The 18,019-nt window shown below is 35.9% G+C and overlaps 2 protein-coding genes across 2 annotated transcripts; both read left to right on the top strand.

The window, feature by feature from the left end:
- The first annotated feature begins 438 nt into the window (after positions 1-438).
- Positions 439-7,930, top strand: LOC18052978. Its single transcript, XM_006447051.2, has 6 exons — positions 439-1,805; positions 1,918-1,989; positions 2,936-3,015; positions 4,725-4,822; positions 4,911-5,045; positions 6,417-7,930. Exons 1-6 carry the CDS (start codon positions 612-614, stop codon positions 7,643-7,645), a joined length of 2,808 nt encoding a protein of 935 aa, XP_006447114.2. The 5' UTR covers positions 439-611; the 3' UTR covers positions 7,646-7,930.
- A 4,689-nt stretch (positions 7,931-12,619) lies between these two features.
- On the top strand, positions 12,620-16,755 carry LOC18052976 (probable inactive leucine-rich repeat receptor-like protein kinase At3g03770). Its single transcript, XM_006447050.2, has 7 exons — positions 12,620-14,090; positions 14,238-14,371; positions 14,738-14,981; positions 15,479-15,690; positions 15,795-15,820; positions 15,911-16,022; positions 16,178-16,755. Exons 1-7 carry the CDS (start codon positions 12,737-12,739, stop codon positions 16,400-16,402), a joined length of 2,307 nt encoding a protein of 768 aa, XP_006447113.1. The 5' UTR covers positions 12,620-12,736; the 3' UTR covers positions 16,403-16,755.
- Positions 16,756-18,019: the final 1,264 nt, after the last annotated feature.

Here is an 18,019-nt window from a genome sequence, read left to right as displayed (position 1 = left end):
TAAATAAATTAAATAGGATTATCCAATACACAGTACATTGATAATCCACACAAATACTAACAACACAATTTTATGATAAACCACAAATGCTAATATTGAAAATAAACTAATCTAATATTTGCAGGTTATTTTCTTCCTCATCATTCAATTATTCTCGAGTAAAAAGTTGTTTAATTTTGGGGTTTATTAAATTTGTTTTCGCCTTTGCGATTTGCATTTTGTTTTCCATTTTTATTAGTGCATTTAATTTTAAATTTGGCACAGGCTTTCTTCATAAGCTGGTCCTAGTTACAGCGGACTTAAGAAATTTAAACCCTTACCAGGGCCTCACAATACGGGCCGAGTCTAAATCCTGCAGGCGTGGGCCAAGCTCAGACTCTTTTACTAACCCTAATTTAATTACACCAATTCATCTACCAAACACAATTAATTAAATCAGTTTTTGCTTTTGCCCGGCAAAAAACACGAACAAGAAAGCACTGGCAGAGCTTGTGCCGTGAGAGCAGCAATTGACGTTAAACTGGGACTCAACTCGTCTTCTCAAGGGTCAAACAAGCTGGTGAGTCTCAGTTGCCCAAAACAATAATTTATTTTTTGTTTTTCAGAAGCGAATGTTTCGATTGATATGCAAAACCCTTGTAGATAAACAGAGAAGCGTAGATTTAAGTATCAATTATGTGCGTTATATCCAGACACAGTCCTCTCTGAGCTCTATCTCAAAACCCACAAACCAACAATCTTTAACAGTCTCTTTCCTCACAAATTCATGTGGGTTGTCTTTAGAAAAAGCTATTTCCGTCGCTAAGGTGATTAACATTCACAACACAGTGAAACCAAACTCAGTTCTTCAATTATTAACTTCTCGTGGGTTCGAAAAATCCCAAATTGCTACTTTAATCTCCAAGAACCCTACTTTACTTCTTGCTGATCCTGAGAAGAGCCTTAGACCTAAGATTGACTACTTTGAATCAGTGGGTATTTCAGGTGCTGACTTGCCTAAGTTTCTTTGTTCAAATAAGCAGCTCTTGGTGGTTAGTTTGAAGAGCAATATTATACCCATATTTGAGTTCCTTAAAGGGCTTGTTCAGACCAATGTGAACCTTGTCCGTGCTGTGAAGCAATCCAGCCGTATTATTAACTGCAATATTGAGAAGCGGTTGGCACCGAATGTAAACACTTTAAGGGTACATGGTGTGCCTGAACATCTTATTGCCAAACTAATTATGATCAATCCGTCATCGCTTATTAAGAGACGTGATTTGTTTAAAACTATGATGGACGTGATAAAGAAAATTGGTATTGAACCAACGAATTTTATGTTCATTCTGGCTGTTAGGTCGATGTCAGTGTTGAGCAAAGCAAACTGGGAAAAGAAAAAGGATGTGCTGATGAGCTTTAGTTGGTCTGAAGATGAGTTTTATTTGGCGTTTAAACGACAACCAATGCTCATGCTTAGCTCGACTAAGAAGATTAGGGAGTTGATGGATTTCTTTGTGAATGAGATAGGATTGAAGCCTTTGGATATTGTTAGATGCCCTAATTTGTTGTTGATTAGCTTGAAGAAGAGAGTCTTGCCAAGGTGGTCTGTTCTCCAAGTTTTAATGTCAAAAAATTTGTTAAAGAAGGACATAGATTTTATTCAGGCTCTAATTGTGACAAAACCAGTCTTTGAGAGAAGGTTTGTCACATCTTATATGGATGACTCTGAGGTGATGATGGCATACCGGGATGGGCTGAGAGTTCAGGCTGTAGTTGCAGATTGTAAGAACTATTCAGATGAAGGGGACCCTGAACTTTCCAGAACATGAGGAACTACATGGAGATGAGAATATGACATTTAGGCACTTGTTGGCATAACAACTAGCTTATGTGCTTGTATTTCCATTTCGACAACTCCCTGCATCAGATTGATTTCAGTCTAAGAAGGGATGTCTGGCTGTTGTACGGACAGACTTTACTGCTGACATGACTTGGGCAGATCCTTTGGAGGTCTGTTATTTGAGAGGCTGACTTGAACCTTTCTAGTCGTTTTGACTTAAAAGAAGTCCTATAACGTTGTCAAGATATTTCCAATTGATTTTCTGATTAATTTTGAGTTAATTGAAATAATGATAACCCAGCTTATGTCTCTCAGTCAACAATAATTTTGTTTTAAACATTAACTGTATTTTAAGAAGCTTACATGTGTTTCAATTATTTGTTCATCAGTTTAACTTTTCCAACAGTATTGATAATTTTTTCTGTGTTGGATAATTGTGTTTTCACAGCAGCTTTATTGTCGATTGCAGAAAGACTTTGGTTGAGTTTTGTATGCAAATTTAGTATCTTACCCTTCTCTTCTTGTTTCTCAAATTCTTTACATATTCACCTATCTTTAACCCAGGTCTGCATCCTTCTTATATCTCTTTGTTGCTTTTCTGTGAATAATATTGTAAACAAGTTTTAATGAAAAAGATGTGCAGGAGATATTTAATATCTAGTTGTCATTAATCTTGGCTCTAATTAATGAAAAAGATGTGCAGGAGATATTTAATATCTAGTTGTCATTAAACTTGGCTCTAAAAATGTGTTTTGGTTCTCAAAGTGGACGCGGTATCAACATAGTTGACTACCCAACAACTACCATTACCACCACCACTATCAACACAGTTTGAAATGTGATTTTGGTTCACAAACTGAATCAGACATTTACAGTTGACATAACTTGGACAGATCATTTGAAGGTTTGTGTTTTGTGAAGATGATGGTAACTTTAAAGCTTTATAACAATTCCAAGAAATTCTGACTCTTTCTCATTAGTTTTGCTTGTGTTGATAAATTGATAACTGCACTTACACTTCTCAGTCATATTTTGAAATTTATCAGTGTTATGCGTCAATTTATTGTTCATTAATTTGTTCTTTCTACACTATTCATAAATTTTTCTGTCCTGCAGAATGGTGTCTCCAGAGTTGTTTTGCAGTCACTTGATCTGCATTGTTTTGGACCTTTCGATTGCATTCATTTTGTGAATAGGTTTTGATATTTTAATCACAATGCTGTTGGTTTTACAGAATACATTGTTATAAATTCTTTTAGTTAAAATATGTTTTTGGTCCACAAAGTTGACCCAGATTTCAATTAGTGATTGAAAAGTTTGAGTTATGCGGTGAAAATTACTTGCAGCTTTTTGTATGGCGTTGTACGAGAATGGCTTCTGTATAGTGCATTATTAGTTTCAGAATTCAATGCATTATGTTTCATTGGTTTTGTTTTGTGGTTTGATTTGGGAATGATACGACTTTGCATGTGCCACGACGTTCACAACGTGCCATCAAGAGGAACCCGAAATATCATGCATGAAGTTACGTTTGCATGCAAGGGCAATATCATGCCCGAAGTCGCGCATGCAAGCATGCAAGGCCACTTAGCCAAGTTTGTTCCATTATGTCCAAGCAATTAGGAATAAATTAATAACCATGTGCAGGAACGTTCATGGTATATGTTGTTTTTTTTTTTTTTCACTTTATGATAGTGATATGGACCTTTAGTTTCGGCTATGGTTGCTGAAGTTGGGTAGTGGAATGATTTGTATTTATGCTCTTTGGAATCTTTAAAAGAAAATATATCGAGTATTTTCAATTCAATTTGCAGTGTGGTTTGTTCTCACCCTAAGAGAATATTTGCTATCCTTGGCTATTGTTAACGATTCTTTGAGTGGGACTTATCAATGAACTTGTTAGGTAACCCTAGAGGTGCAGTCGCTTGTCTGTCGGCAAGCCAGATGATCTTGTAATTACTTTCTGGAGAAAATCTTACCAGCGACAAGATGCTGATGGTAGGATCAGTAACATCATAGATTGGTTACAGCAAGTATAAGCTTTTCTCCCTTTCCTCAATCCTAAGCTAGATTGCAATGCTTTTGTTACTAAGAGCGTAACATTTTGAACTCATTATACCCCATATCAGAGATGCAAGTTTCTTTTCTGAACTTTCTTGCAAACTTGGAAAATTGATTACTCTTTAAGGTTGGCTCAAGTTGACGTGAGAGATTTTGTTTTGACTAGTTTTATTAAGAAAAGTAGGGGTGGGCAAAATCGGGTTCGGATCGGGTTCGGGTCAACCCGATCGGATTTCGGGTAGATCGGGTTGGAGAGAAACTCATCCGAACTCAACCCGAATTTTAGATCGGATCGGGTCGGATCGGATTGTATTCGGGTCGGATTGGATCGGATCTACAATTTGGATCAATTTCGGGTCAATTCGGGTTAAGGACAAAAAAGATCATTTTTGTTAATTTTGGGGTTGTTTAATAATTATTTAATAATTACAAGATCACTTTTATGCAATTAGTTCATTTTAGTCCATTTCCACTTTCTTCCGGTAACTGTCATAAAAAAATACATATATAAATTATAAACTGAAAAAGAATTGAAAAAGTTGAGCTTGGAGGACTTGGTGTCGTGAATCTCAGTCTCGGTCTTGTTGGAACTTGGAAGAACAACCATGGATCGCTTCGTACGGGTCAAGCAGCAGCCGATGGATCAAATGGCAATGGGTTTCATCGATGGCTTCATGGGTTTCGTTGGTGGCTATCGAAAAAGCAGATCTGATAAAAGTGAAGTGAAGCAATCGTCGATGCAGCAAGCAGATCCTGTCGTCAGTGCAGCAGATCTGGTCGAGTGGTGTGCTGCCGCTGGCTCGCTGCTGTCAGTATTGTGCTGACTTGCTGTTGTTGCTTGTAGAGTTGTAGTTGTTTGTGTGAGTTGTGAGAAAGAAGAGAAAGAAGAGATTGAACAAACTCCTATGGACTTCAGAGTGGGATCCTCCTATGTTGTCGGCTGTTTGTTTGTTCGCAGCTATTACAGCTTGTGCTCGAATACATATGTATCCATATATTTCTAGATCTGACTGTTACTACACTGATACAGACTCCGTTGTTCTAGGAAGTCCTCTTCCAGAAGATCGAATCTCTTCCACAGAATTGGGGAAATTAAAGTTGGAGCATTTTGTAGATAGGGCTCACTTCATAACTCCTAAGTGTTACCTCTTAAAAATCAAATCAGGTAATATAATTAAGAATAAAGGTATAGCTAAAGATTTGGTCGATGCAGATTGGTTTGAATCTCAGTACCTTAATCCTTCTTAAACTATTACTAAGACCATAGATAGATATTTCATGATTGATTGGGAGATATTACATATCTACTTTAAGAAATCAAACTTCATTTTTGTGATTTACTTTTATCTTCTTTTTTCTAAAGTGGAGTTGTGGTGTTTGCTTGGAACACGGAGAGTGTTGGTGTTGAACATGGAGATCCTGTCGTCATAGCCATTTAGGTTTTTTTTTTTAAGCAACCCGATCGGGTTTTCGGATCGAATCGGTTTTGACCCGACCCGATTGCAATCCGATCGGGTTTCAAAGATTTAATCTGATCGGGTTTTATTCACCATCCGATCCAATCCGAACCCAAAATTTTTTGGGTCGGATCGGATCGGGTATTTTGCCTACCCCTAAAGAAAAGCTGACTATTCTAAACCCAGAATGAACTTGGATTAATGGAGTATCATATGTTGAAGTAGGCATGCTTGCGATTTTTCTTCATATAAAAAGAAACCACAATTGCTGTTTGTTTGAGCTTCTATGTGTGTACTAGTTCCCCATCCAATTCTGGACTATGCACTGTTCATGTTATCACCACAATACAATTATATCATTCTCAATATTGATGTAATTATCAGATTACATTTTTTTTTTAGGTTCAATTCCTTCCCCCCCCCTGCATTGACATTTTTCAATCATCCAAACAGTAGATTTAATTCTAACATAACAAAAAATACTATCCTACGAAGCAAAGTTCATTTACCTGAGTCACCATCACAACAATTAAGCAAACCAATTCAGTCCATTAAAACAAAAAAGGGACACTTTTATTTTCTAAAGTTTTGTGATAGTTTTGTCTTTTCAAACAGAATATTAAAAAGACACCAAAAACACCTCTAAGATTTAATTAACAAGCTACAGATACTACGATAATTTTTTAAAATAAGAGGGTTTCTTATTTGTGGCTGACTATTTTACTAAAATATGAGAGTATTTTTACAAGTCAACAATGGTATTAAAGAATTAAAAAAAAATTATTAAAAAGAAATGAGAAGGATAATGTCCTATCCATTTTAAGGGAGTTCTTAAGTTGCAATTCGTGAAACTTACACCCACACACACAAACAGTGTGTGATATTTGAATGTAACTCAGTGATTGCCTCATTTTAATTCAAAAACTCCGATTGTAAAAAAAAAAAAAAAATTAAAAATTAATTTTGAAGCTGCCCTCTTCCTCTGCGGGGAAAAATATAAAATAAAAGGGGCAAAACATCGAAGTTATTGGAACTTCAAAACGTTATCGGGCTCAACTCAGCTTCTGAAATCTGGTGAGTGTCTGTTACTCAAAACAAATTTTTTTTTTTTTTTCTGTTTTCAGAAGCGATGTTTAGTTTGATATGCAAAACCCTTATAGAAAAACCGGGAAGCATAGATTTAAAAATCAGTTATGCCCGAAATCTGAAGACAATAATACCATCTGTTAACTCCGTCTCAAAACCCAGTGACGAGCGTTCACTAACAGTCTCTTTTCTCACACACTCATGTGGGTTGTCTTTAGAAAAAGCAATTTCAGTTTCCAAGCTGGTTAAGATTCAAGACACAGAGAAACCAAATTCGTCGATTCAACTGTTAACATCTCGTGGATTTACCAAACCCCAAATCGCTACTCTAATCTCCAAATACCCTCGTATACTCTCGCATGATCCAGAGAAGGTCCTCAAACCCAAGATTGAGTACTTAGAATCACTGGGTATTTCAGGTCCTGACTTGGCTAAGATTCTGTGTCCGTATCCTGAGTTGTTGTCCCGTAGTTTGGAGAACCACATTATACCCACATTTGATTTCCTTAAAGGGGTTTTTCAAGCCAATGGGAACCTTGTGTATGCTTTGAAGCAATCAATCCGTGTTGTTAATTCCGATATTCAGAAGCGGGTGGTGCCAAATATGAACACTCTAAGGGCACATGGCGTGCCTGAACCTCATATTGCTAGACTAATTATGTTGCAACCGCCATCGCTTGTTTTGCGTGCTGAGTTGTTTAAGAATGTGGTTGATGTGATCAAGGAAATGGGCTTTGAACCCTCTAGTAAGTCTTTCATTCTGGCTGTTAGGTCCATGGCAATGTCGAGCAAAGCAACCTGGCAAAGGAAAAAAGAGATTCTGATTAGTTTTGGGTGGTCTGAAGATGAATTTCGTATGGTATTTAAAAGACAACCACTATTCATGATGGCCTCAGCAAAGAAGATTAGGAAATTGATGGATTTCTTTGTGAATAAGATAGGATTGGAGCCTTCAGATATCGCAAGGTACCCTAATTTGTTGATTGGTAGCTTGGAGAAGAAAGTCTTGCCAAGGTGGTCTGTCCTCCAAGTGTTAATGTCAAAAAATTTGTTAAAGAAGGATGTAAATGTATCTTTGGCTCTATTTGTGACCAAAGAAGTCTTCGAGAGAAGGTTTGTCACTTCTTATATGCATGAACCTGAAGTGATGACGGCATACCAGGGTGGGCTGGGAGTACAGGCTGTGGTTGGTGGAGTGGGTGCTGAACTTTCCCAAACATAAGCAACTACTTTGGGATAATAACATGATAGTTAGGCATTGGTCGACATAGCAACTTGTATCTGTACTCATATTGGTATTTTGACAACTCAGATTGATTTCAATCTGGGAAGAGATGTCTGGCCTTTGTACTGACTTAGACATTTACAATTGACACGACTTTGGCAGAGCTTTTGAAGTATGTGTTTTGGGAAGATGACATTGACCTTTCCAGTTGCTCTAACTTGAAAGCTCTACAACAGTGTCGTGAAATTTCTATTTACTTTTGAGTGAGTTTATAAATTGATTACACAGCTTATGATTCTCAGTCAACAATTAATAGACTTTTTTTTCAGCATTGACAGAATGTTACGAACCTTACCAGTGTTTTGTGTCAATCATTTTGTTATTTCTACAGTAGTATTGCTATTATTATTATTATTATAAATCGTGCTTTTACAGTTAGAGTTTATAAATTGATAACTCAGCTTGTGCTTCTCAGTGAACATATTTTTGGAAAGGATTATGTATAGTATGAACATTACCAGTGTTATCTTCTTGCAATTGTTTGTTCATTAATTTGTTCGTTCTTCCAGCAGCATCGGCAATTTTGTTTTATGATGTGGTTTCCACCGTTGTTTTGCAGTCACTTGTAGATAATTTATCTTTTATTTTTGTTTCTAGAAAATTTTTAATCAAAGCTCCTATCTTTAGCCCAGAACTCTATTCTTTCATACCTTATGTTTCTATGCTGATAGAAATTTTGTCTTTTCAAACAAGTTTGATGTGCAGGAAATATTTCAAAATCTAGTTGTTTAATGGAGAAAAGTGGAAAAGAAGAAACAGGAAGTGCTCACACCTTCACTAATAATATGGTTGTTGACTTGATACTATCATTTTGTGAATGGTTTTTGACATTTTAATGACAATGCCATTTGTTTTGAAGAATAAATTGTTATTAATTCTTTTCGTTGAAGTATGCTTTTGGTCAAGAAACTTGACCCGATGTCAATTAGTGCTTGAAATTTAAGTTATGTGGTAAAAAATACTCACAGCTCTGTGTGTTTTTGTATGAGAATGGCTTCTGCCTTCCACATAATTTGATACAGAACTGATTGCATTATCAGTTTCGTAATTTCTGTTTTGTTCTCTGATTTATGGACTTTGTTAGGTTACCCAGGACATTGCTTTGTCATTCACCATGACGAATAATCTTGTAATTATTTGTCCAGAAAAACTCTTAGAGTTAACAACAGACCGAAGTAAGGATAAACATTATACAAATAGGAAGTTGTATTTCCAGATTTTTGGTACGATAAGTTTTGTTTTCTTGTTTGATTCCTGTCTTGGCTCTATTGGATATAAAACTGGTTTTAGTTGCAGAATGTATTATGTTTCTGCTTTTCTGAATGATTAGTTAGATTGCAGTGGTTTGCTGTCAAAAGCGCCAGATTTGAAACCATTGTATCCCATATAAGATGCAAGTTTCTTTGTTGGGTTTCCTTCAAATTGTTGAAAAGTTTTGGCACTGAAACTTATATCACTACTCTGAACTTTCTTACAAACTTGGAATTGATTACTCAAGGTTGGCTCGAGTTGATATGGAGTTTTTACTTTTGACTGGTACTAGTTTCATAGTCTAATTAGTTTCACTGACTGATTTTATTGTGAAAAGCGGACTGTTCTTCAAACTGGAATGAACTTATTAGTTGAATACTTTAGAAATCTTGCAAAAAGTACACTATAGGTGAGAAACACTGGGAAAAGTTGCATATACTTTCTTCTCCAAACACTGGGAAAAGTTGCATATACTTTCTTCTCCTTGTATTAAAATAGAAGAATTATTCATAGAAGCCAATGAGTATCTATGCAAACAGTGCACGCTTCTAATCATTTTGAAGTTTTGAAAGGAACTGCAGTGATTCCATTTTGTTATCCTGACTTGCTTGAGACCCTTTGAATTGTTGGATTGTTTTGACCCAAGGAAAGAAGAAGGAGATGAACGAAAAGCAGGGTCAAAAGAGAAAATGGCAAATCAAGTGAATTATGTAGCTCATTTCTTTCGTAAGTTGTAATGGCTCATTGCTTTATGAATCCAATTGCTTTTAGAATTGTTTGTTAGTCACTTAGTTGTTATTTTTGGTACCCAAAACAAAAAGGGACGAGTTGAGTATAATACAAAATGGGGTGTATTGGAAGTTGAAAGATGGTAAGGCTAATCCAAATGATTATTAATATTTTTTTTCTGTTTCACTGTTGTGATTGAGAGAATCTAGGTGAGCAAATTGTCCTTTTCCCTCCTTACTCCTAATTATTTGCCAAGTCATTTCCGTGGTGCTTCACAATTTCCTTTCTAGAAATCTAATGCAACTGATGCGATTTTGTCCGGTTTATGCCTGTGATTAATGAATGATTTATGCAAGTGGGTACCACTAATCATTTGTGAAACAAAACAATCAATGAACTAATGATGCCAAAAAGTTCCTAAACCCCATAATCACAAGCTGTGGATATGTGTGAATTATTCATAATTTAGAAGTAAGCATATGTCATATTCAAATAGACATTTTAAAAAGTCTTCAATTAGTCATTGATTCTACTTTCACCTTTGATAAAGTTACCTCCTTCCAATGATGAACAAATCATAAACACAATCATGTAGTAAGAATCAATGTGTCTGTGTGACCAATTCTTCGCTTGTTGAAACTAAAAAAAAAACAAAAATCCTCTATAAAACCTCATATTCGATGTGGCGACAAAGAGAATTATATCTTATCAAAATGGGGGGTTCCAGAGCTGCTCTCATCTTTTTTCCTTTTACATGGAGGATTTGCATTGGTTTCATGAATTTGGATTGACCAAGTAAAGATTCCAAAATCCAAATTAAAAAAGAAATGAAAATAGGAAAAAATTAAAAAAAAAAAAATCCAACAAACATGCCTCTTTGTCTTCGCTTTGTAACAGAACACAGAGAAATGTACAATGGTGCTATTATTTTAGGCCAAGACTTTTGCAGCTCCACTTGCCCTTGAAGGCGCGTGCTCATAATCCATCACCAATTTCTAAAGTAATCAGTCTAATTACAATTAGTAGTGGAGGTTTGGTAGGAAGTTGTGTTTCACGACATATTGGTGCGAGTGGTGATTTCACGGGATTCCTACGTCCCTAAACAAAAAAAGGTTCGCAAACAACGTGGTCCGGCCTTGCATTCAGGAACAGGCTGTCAAAACGGGGTAATGGGTCCCGTTATTTGGGCTTTCAGCTTTTAGCAGTAATCCATTTTCCAATGAGCTAATGAGCTTTTTTTTATTGGACTTGACCGTTATGGATTTTGTCATTTAAATGACAAAAGTACCCCCTTGAAATATCATATGGCCACAATTTCTAGATCTGAAAGAGAAAAAACGTGCATGTACTTTTTTTTTTTAATACTGGCTACGCACCAAATTAAAAAAATTATCTAAGATTGAAGAAAATTAAAAATAATTAAGATTTTGTTCGAATTTGTCTACATGTCAAGATTAGTTCAAAATTTTTGAATTCAAATTCGAAAATGTCCACCCAACAAATTATTACTCATATTACTGTTTTACACCAACCTATCTTTAAATTTTTTTTATTACTATTATTATTGGTGATAACTATCTCTCATCAAAATGAAATGTTCAAAACATGCATTTATTTGAAGGATAAAAATCCAGTACTGAACTGAGTTTTTGTTGAGCACTGAATCGATGGTTGTTAGATAAGATAAATAAAAAAAATTAAAAAATTTTTAACCATTAATTCAGTGCTCAGCAAAAATTTAGCTCAATACTGAATTCTAATCCTTAGCTAAAAACTAATAAAATAAATTTTAAAAAATTTATTATTCTTAAAATTTCTAATCCTATACTTGATTTTCTACTTTCAGTTTCAATAAAATTTTCACCTATATACATTGTTATTTCTTATTTTAATTTAAATTTATTTTTATTAAATTTTTATAATAATATTCCTATCCATCCTAAACTATTTACATTACTTTGTATGATTTTATAATATTTGCCTATTGGTAAAGCTAGTAGTTACACAAAAAAAAAAAGAAAAAAAAGAAAAAGAAAAGTCCATGGCTATTTTGGTCATAACATACCAAAACCCATTCAAAGTTCGAAGATAGAGAGGGAAAGGAGAACCCATGTTATGTGATGGCATAACTGAAATTAGCAGCAGAATCCTTGGACAATTTCAGCTTTGTCACATCACACGCACGAATACAAACAGAAACAAAAGCAAAAACGCAGCAGCGACAGACAACAATCTTCCATTCTTTTCTTCCCTCCCTCCTTCCCTGCTGTAGTTGCTACACAATTGACAATACAAAATCCAGTACCTGTCGTTGTCCTGCTCCTCGCCCATTAATGCCACCACCACTGCACTTAATATCCCTTGTCGGCTTCTTCTTCTTCTTCTCTTGTACGGTTTCTCTCTTCTATCCCCATTATTAATAATGTGGCCCATCTTTTTGTTAATGTCGAAGGCACGTTAAGTTCATAACAATAATATCACCCTTACCCCAAAACTTCATAACAAGTTAAACAACACAAATGCTAATGCTAGCTCGGTCTCCCAGACCGTGTTAGGAAGTTGTGTCTAGGCTTTCCTTGGATCATGAGCTTTGCTTGCATTGTTGTTTCTTGTTACCGTTTTTTGGTTTTTACTTCGTGTGAGATATTCGCTCGCCATTGAGCATTTGTTTTGCGAAACGTGTGTCCTGCTGATTCTTGCACTCACCGGGAACATTTGCTTGGAGTTCAGCTTTTGGTCACTTCTGTATGGGACCATTCTTTAATTTGTTTAACGAATGCACAGTTAAAGACTGAAACTTTTCATTGGTATTATTTTGCATTAGCATCCAAATTCAAAGGCAGGATTTTGAGGTTTTACTCTATTGAATCTTCTTCTTGGGCTTCTTCAAATCTATTAATCCAACTATTTTTTTTTTTGAGGTAAATTCACTTGTGGAGTTAATATTTTTTACCATTCTAGATAAATATCTTTTCTGGGTCTGTTTCTGCTCCTCTTCAAATTTAGTGTCCAAGCTTAATTTCTAGGGTTTCTATAAGATTTTGTTCAATGGGATATCTCTACAAGTTTTTGCTGGTGTTTTGTTCTTGGGTTTTGTTTCTCCCTGGTACCCATGAGCGGCAAGCCTCTCAAACTCAAGTACTGCTTCAGTTAAGAAAGCATTTAGAGTTCCCTTCACCACTAGATATTTGGGGAAATTATGAAGGAGACCTTTGTAATCTTACTTCAACAACACATGTGAGCATTACTTGTCAGGACAATTCTGTCACCGGGCTTAAAATCATGGGAGATAAGCCTGTTAAGGAGAATACTGCGTACAATGGATATCCCATTCCCAACCAAACTCTGTCCGAAAGTTTCTCTATTGATTCTTTTGTTACTACATTGACAAGGTTAACGACTTTAAGGGTTCTTAGCTTAGTTTCACTGGGGATATGGGGGCCACTTCCGGATAAAATTCATCGGCTATCTTCACTTGAACTTTTGGATATGAGCTCAAATTTTCTGTTTGGTGCTATTCCATCTGGGATATCGAGGTTGGTTAGGCTTCAAACTTTGACGATGGATGAGAACTTTTTTGATGATAATGTTCCTGATTGGTGGGATTCGTTATCAAACCTCACAGTACTAAGCTTGAAGAGTAATCAACTAAAGGGTCAGTTTCCTTCCTCAATTTGCAGAATTGCTACACTAACTGATATTGCGATGTCTAACAATGAGCTTTCTGGTAAATTACCTGATATGAGTGCCTTAACCAGCCTGCATGTATTGGATTTAAGAGAGAATAAGCTGGATTCTGGACTTCCTCTTATGCCAAAAGGGTTGGTTACGGTTCTCCTTAGCAGGAACCTGTTCTCGGGTGCGATTCCCCAGCAATTTGGTGAATTGGCGCAGCTTCAACATCTCGATTTATCATTCAATGATCTGAGTGGAATACCCCCCTCTGTTTTGTTCTCTTTGCCAAACATCAGTTATTTGCATTTAGCATCTAACATGCTGAGTGGGACACTTCCGAAAGATCTTGGTTGTGGCAGCAAACTTGGTTTTGTTGATATTTCTAATAACAAGTTAATAGGTGAGCTTCCTCCTTGCTTAGACAGTATTTCAGATAAGAGGGTTGTTAAATTTGGTGGCAATTGCTTGTCCTATGACACCCCAAGTCAACACAAAGAGGCTTTTTGTAAAGAAACCAATGGAAGTAAATCATCCAGAGGAAGAGAAATAGGACTGATTGCTGCTATTGCATTTGGGGCAGTTCTTGTACTAGTGCTGTCGGCATTTGGGGTTATCATTTACTGTAAAAGATGCTGCACAAAAGGGAGACAAGAACAAAGTACGAGACCAAAGATTGTTCAGGATAATGCTCCCACTGGGGTTTCCTCTGAAGTCCTTGCAAATGCCAGTAAGTTGTACATTGGTCTGATTATTTTGTTATTGTTTTAATTGTCTCAACTCCATAGATCTGACAGCATCAATTTCATACGAGCTATTAATAGAAGCTATGCATGAGTGTGTAAACAGTGCTTGTATTGCCTTTTACTCTGTTTAGGGTTAATTTCTCAAGCAGTGAAGCTTGGGACCCAAGGTTCTCCAGCATACAGGACGTTTTGCTTGGAAGAGCTGAAGGAAGCCACAAATAACTTTGATTCATTGTCATTAATGGGTGAAGGCTCTAGGGGAAAGGTACTTTCTAGTAGCTATTATAAAGTTTGAGAATTAGATGATATACTCGTACTTTTCTTGATCTCAACTTGGGAGATTAGATTGATTAACCATTCGTTCAAAAAGGTAATTCTTTATATTAAACCTAGTTTTCGATCATGAGATTGCAATTATGAGAAATTTATGATATGCTTGCAAGAGAGCACCATTTATGTCTGCAACACTTTATCGCACGGTTCCTTCATCACCTTTTCAAAGAAACTACACAGGTCGAGTACACATGTTCTCCCACCTTTCTGATACCAATATACACAGCAATACTTCTGTCAACTCATTGTGTATGATAATTGCCTCATACTTTTTAATTCATCTTTTCCTTGTTTGCAGCTTTACAAGGGAAGATTGGAAAATGGGACCTATGTTGCGATCCGATCTCTGACATTTCTGAAGAAATATTCAATTCAAAACCTTAAAGTTCGGCTGGATTTTCTTTCAAAGCTTCAACATCCACACTTAGTAAGCCTTTTGGGTCACTGCATTGAGAGTGGCAGTCAAGATGATTCCAATACCAACAAGGTCTTCCTTGTATATGAATATATCCCTAATGGGAGCTATCGCGCACACCTGTCAGGTCAGTGTAGCACTATGAGGATTGATGAGTATATAGATGTAAAGCCATAGAGACAGCCATAGATTTAAGTGTTCTTTCGGATGCCTCAGACGTGTCTTCTACATGGTTCCTAGAATTCATACATATGAAGACCATAATGAGAGGATGCACTAGTTGACAACTAGAAATATAATGCTTTAAGTTAGTTGTATTAATTGATGTCATTGGAAAGATGGAACAGACAGCTTTCAAGTTTCTGATAAGATAGCTTTATATATTTAAAAAATGTGTAATGATAAAAAATTAGAAAACGAAAACCACAGAACTGAATATATGAAATGGATGCTTTAATTTTCTTTTCTATCCTGGGGTTAGGGACTCGTAGCAGCAGGCTTACTGAATAGGCTTTTAAGGTATTTGCCTGTGCATGATAAATTGATGATGGAGTCTATGACCCTAACTAACTGTAACTTTATATATCAAGGGTTGTCAACCTCTGACATGGTAACATTTTGCAGAAAATTGTCCTGAGAATGTTCTTAAGTGGTCGGATAGATTGGCAATTCTCATCGGTGTTGCCAAGGCTGTACATTTTCTGCATTCCAGTGTAATTTCTGGTTCTTTTAGCAATCGATTAACAACAAATAATATACTGCTTGATGAGCATCGGATTGCAAAGCTGAGTGACTATGGGATATCTATCATTATGGAAGAACATGAAAAGCTGGAGGTAAAACTTCCTAGTCCTGTATATCAACCCATTGGCCTAGCAATGATATCATAGTTTCTTTTTTTTTTTTTTTCTGACATTGTATTAACTTTTGTCATCTGTAGGCAAAAGGAGAAGGTCCAAAAGCAAGGTATGGATTCTTATTTATTTGTAGAACCTCAGCAGAGAATGTGGTTATAGTTGTTGATATGTGGTTAACTGTATTGTATTGTTATGGCAGCCAAAAGACCAAACTAGAGGATGATGTTTACAACTTTGGGTTTATACTACTTGAATCACTTGTTGGGCCTATTGTAACTGGAAAAGGAGAGGCTTTTCTGCTAAATGAAATGGTATGCTAAAGTTTTCCTTTAGTTATTTTGTGTTATCATGGAATATTAAAGCAAAGGCTTACACTCTATTTATTGTTTCTTTGGATAATGTATATAACTAATGTCTTATTTTGCTTGAGATGATTCATTTCTGAGAATTGATTCACAATTCACAGGCATCCTTTGGCAGCCAGGATGGTCGAAGACGAATTGTAGATCCAGTTGTGTTAACCACTTGCTCCCAAGAGTCATTATCTATCGTGGTATCTATCACAAACAAATGCATATGTCCTGAGCCATCATCCCGTCCCTCATTTGAGGATGTCCTTTGGAACTTACAGTATGCTGCTCAAGTCCAGGCCACAGCTGATGCCGATCAGAAATCAGATTCTACATCATAGTGGTATATTTGGGATTGAGGTGATGTGGCCTGAGCTTGTGCAGCATCGTGTTAGTTTCAAATATAGGCCAATATTTTGTCAGCATTTCCCCATTTTATGTATAGTTGTAAATGCCAGCTTTGATTTGGTTGACCGTGTATATGGTTAGTATTTGTTATGGATGCATCAACACTCATTGTTGCCTACCGTGCATGTGAAATTGAATGTCCTATTTCCATAATCCGTGACACTCGCAGTTGGTTCCATTGAAGGATACAATCATGAAAGAAAGGTTGATGTGGGGTAACTAGGATGTAGTTGCATTAACAAGTTCTTTCAAGTTCTTTATCTGTATCATGAGATGAAACCCACCAAGAGCAGAGACCAGAGTGGTTCTTGTTACTCTTTGAAGTAAAGTTGCCTGCTTGATTTATGTTTCTGGTGGCGTTGTGTTGGTTATGAAATCTTTTTTCTTTTATTCGTTAATGGCTGTTGTTCAGAATTGTCAGGTAGCTTCCCATATTCTGAAGCTTTAAAACCAAGGCAAGGGATTGCAGTCAAATGAAATCATACCCGAAAAATAAATCAACAAAAATCTATTAAATCATTTCTAAAAATATTAGGAAATCTTTCCTCAGATTATAATATTATAATTTTTAATTCGCCAGCAAGGATCAGTGTTCAGATTTGATTTGGTCATATGGACAAAGACATTTCAACCTTCCCTCTCTCCTCTTCTGTCAACCATTTCCAGTCTTTTCTTTCTTTATCGGTTTTGTTTGTATTTGCTTTGAGTTTAATTAACATCTTATTTGTTTTTAAGTAGTTTAATAATCGTGCCTCAGATCATGATTTTGATGGATAATCTACCTTAAGCTGTTAGATCTGGATTCTTAATTAACTCTTTTTTTTCCTTAAAAATATTCTCAACTGATTTTTTAAATTAATTTTCCGCATGCTTTAGTGGCTTAAAAAGAGTAAATAGTGGGCTAATTTGGACAATTTACGGCCCATGAGGAGAAAAGCCCAAAACAGAGAGTCCCCGCTGATGGTATTGTGAGCAGTGTGCTCCACTTTCGCGGGCATCGTGTTTAACAACACAATGTCGGTGAATAACGCCTACCACAGAACCTGAAAACGACGCGCGAACACCTCGACAGGGTAACCTCCACGCGCATTAAAATCGTCACCTCTCATTTATAAATTATAAAATATCAAAGGGTGCTTTCGTTACCGTTTTCCCACAATCATTTTATGTTTTTACAAGAATAGAAAAATGCAAAACGTGTTTGACTGGGCTGTGTTTCTGTCAAATAAACATTAAATAAAACACTTTTATTTCTGCTTTCTTTAAATGAAGTGAAGAACACCCATGTGGGGTTCTTCAATTTCTAAATTGTCATGATATTTTTTTATTTACTTTTAATATAATATATATAGTTGAATTTTATGTGAATCTCACTTATTATATAGTTATGTCATAAACAATAATAATATGTTTACTACAATCAGTATTAAAAAGAATACCAAATATGTTTTGTCAACTTAAAAAATTAAACAAGATAATCAATTAAATTATATGGTTTTAAACTTATTACATATCTATCCAATATGTACATTCCTATCTTCAGTTCTTAA

Source organism: Citrus clementina, unplaced genomic scaffold (genome assembly GCF_000493195.1).
Source record: "Citrus clementina cultivar Clemenules unplaced genomic scaffold, Citrus_clementina_v1.0 scaffold_2, whole genome shotgun sequence".
NCBI lineage: Eukaryota > Viridiplantae > Streptophyta > Magnoliopsida > Sapindales > Rutaceae > Citrus > Citrus x clementina.
Note: the sequence above shows the minus strand (reverse complement) of the source record. Positions and strands in the feature narration are given on the sequence as shown.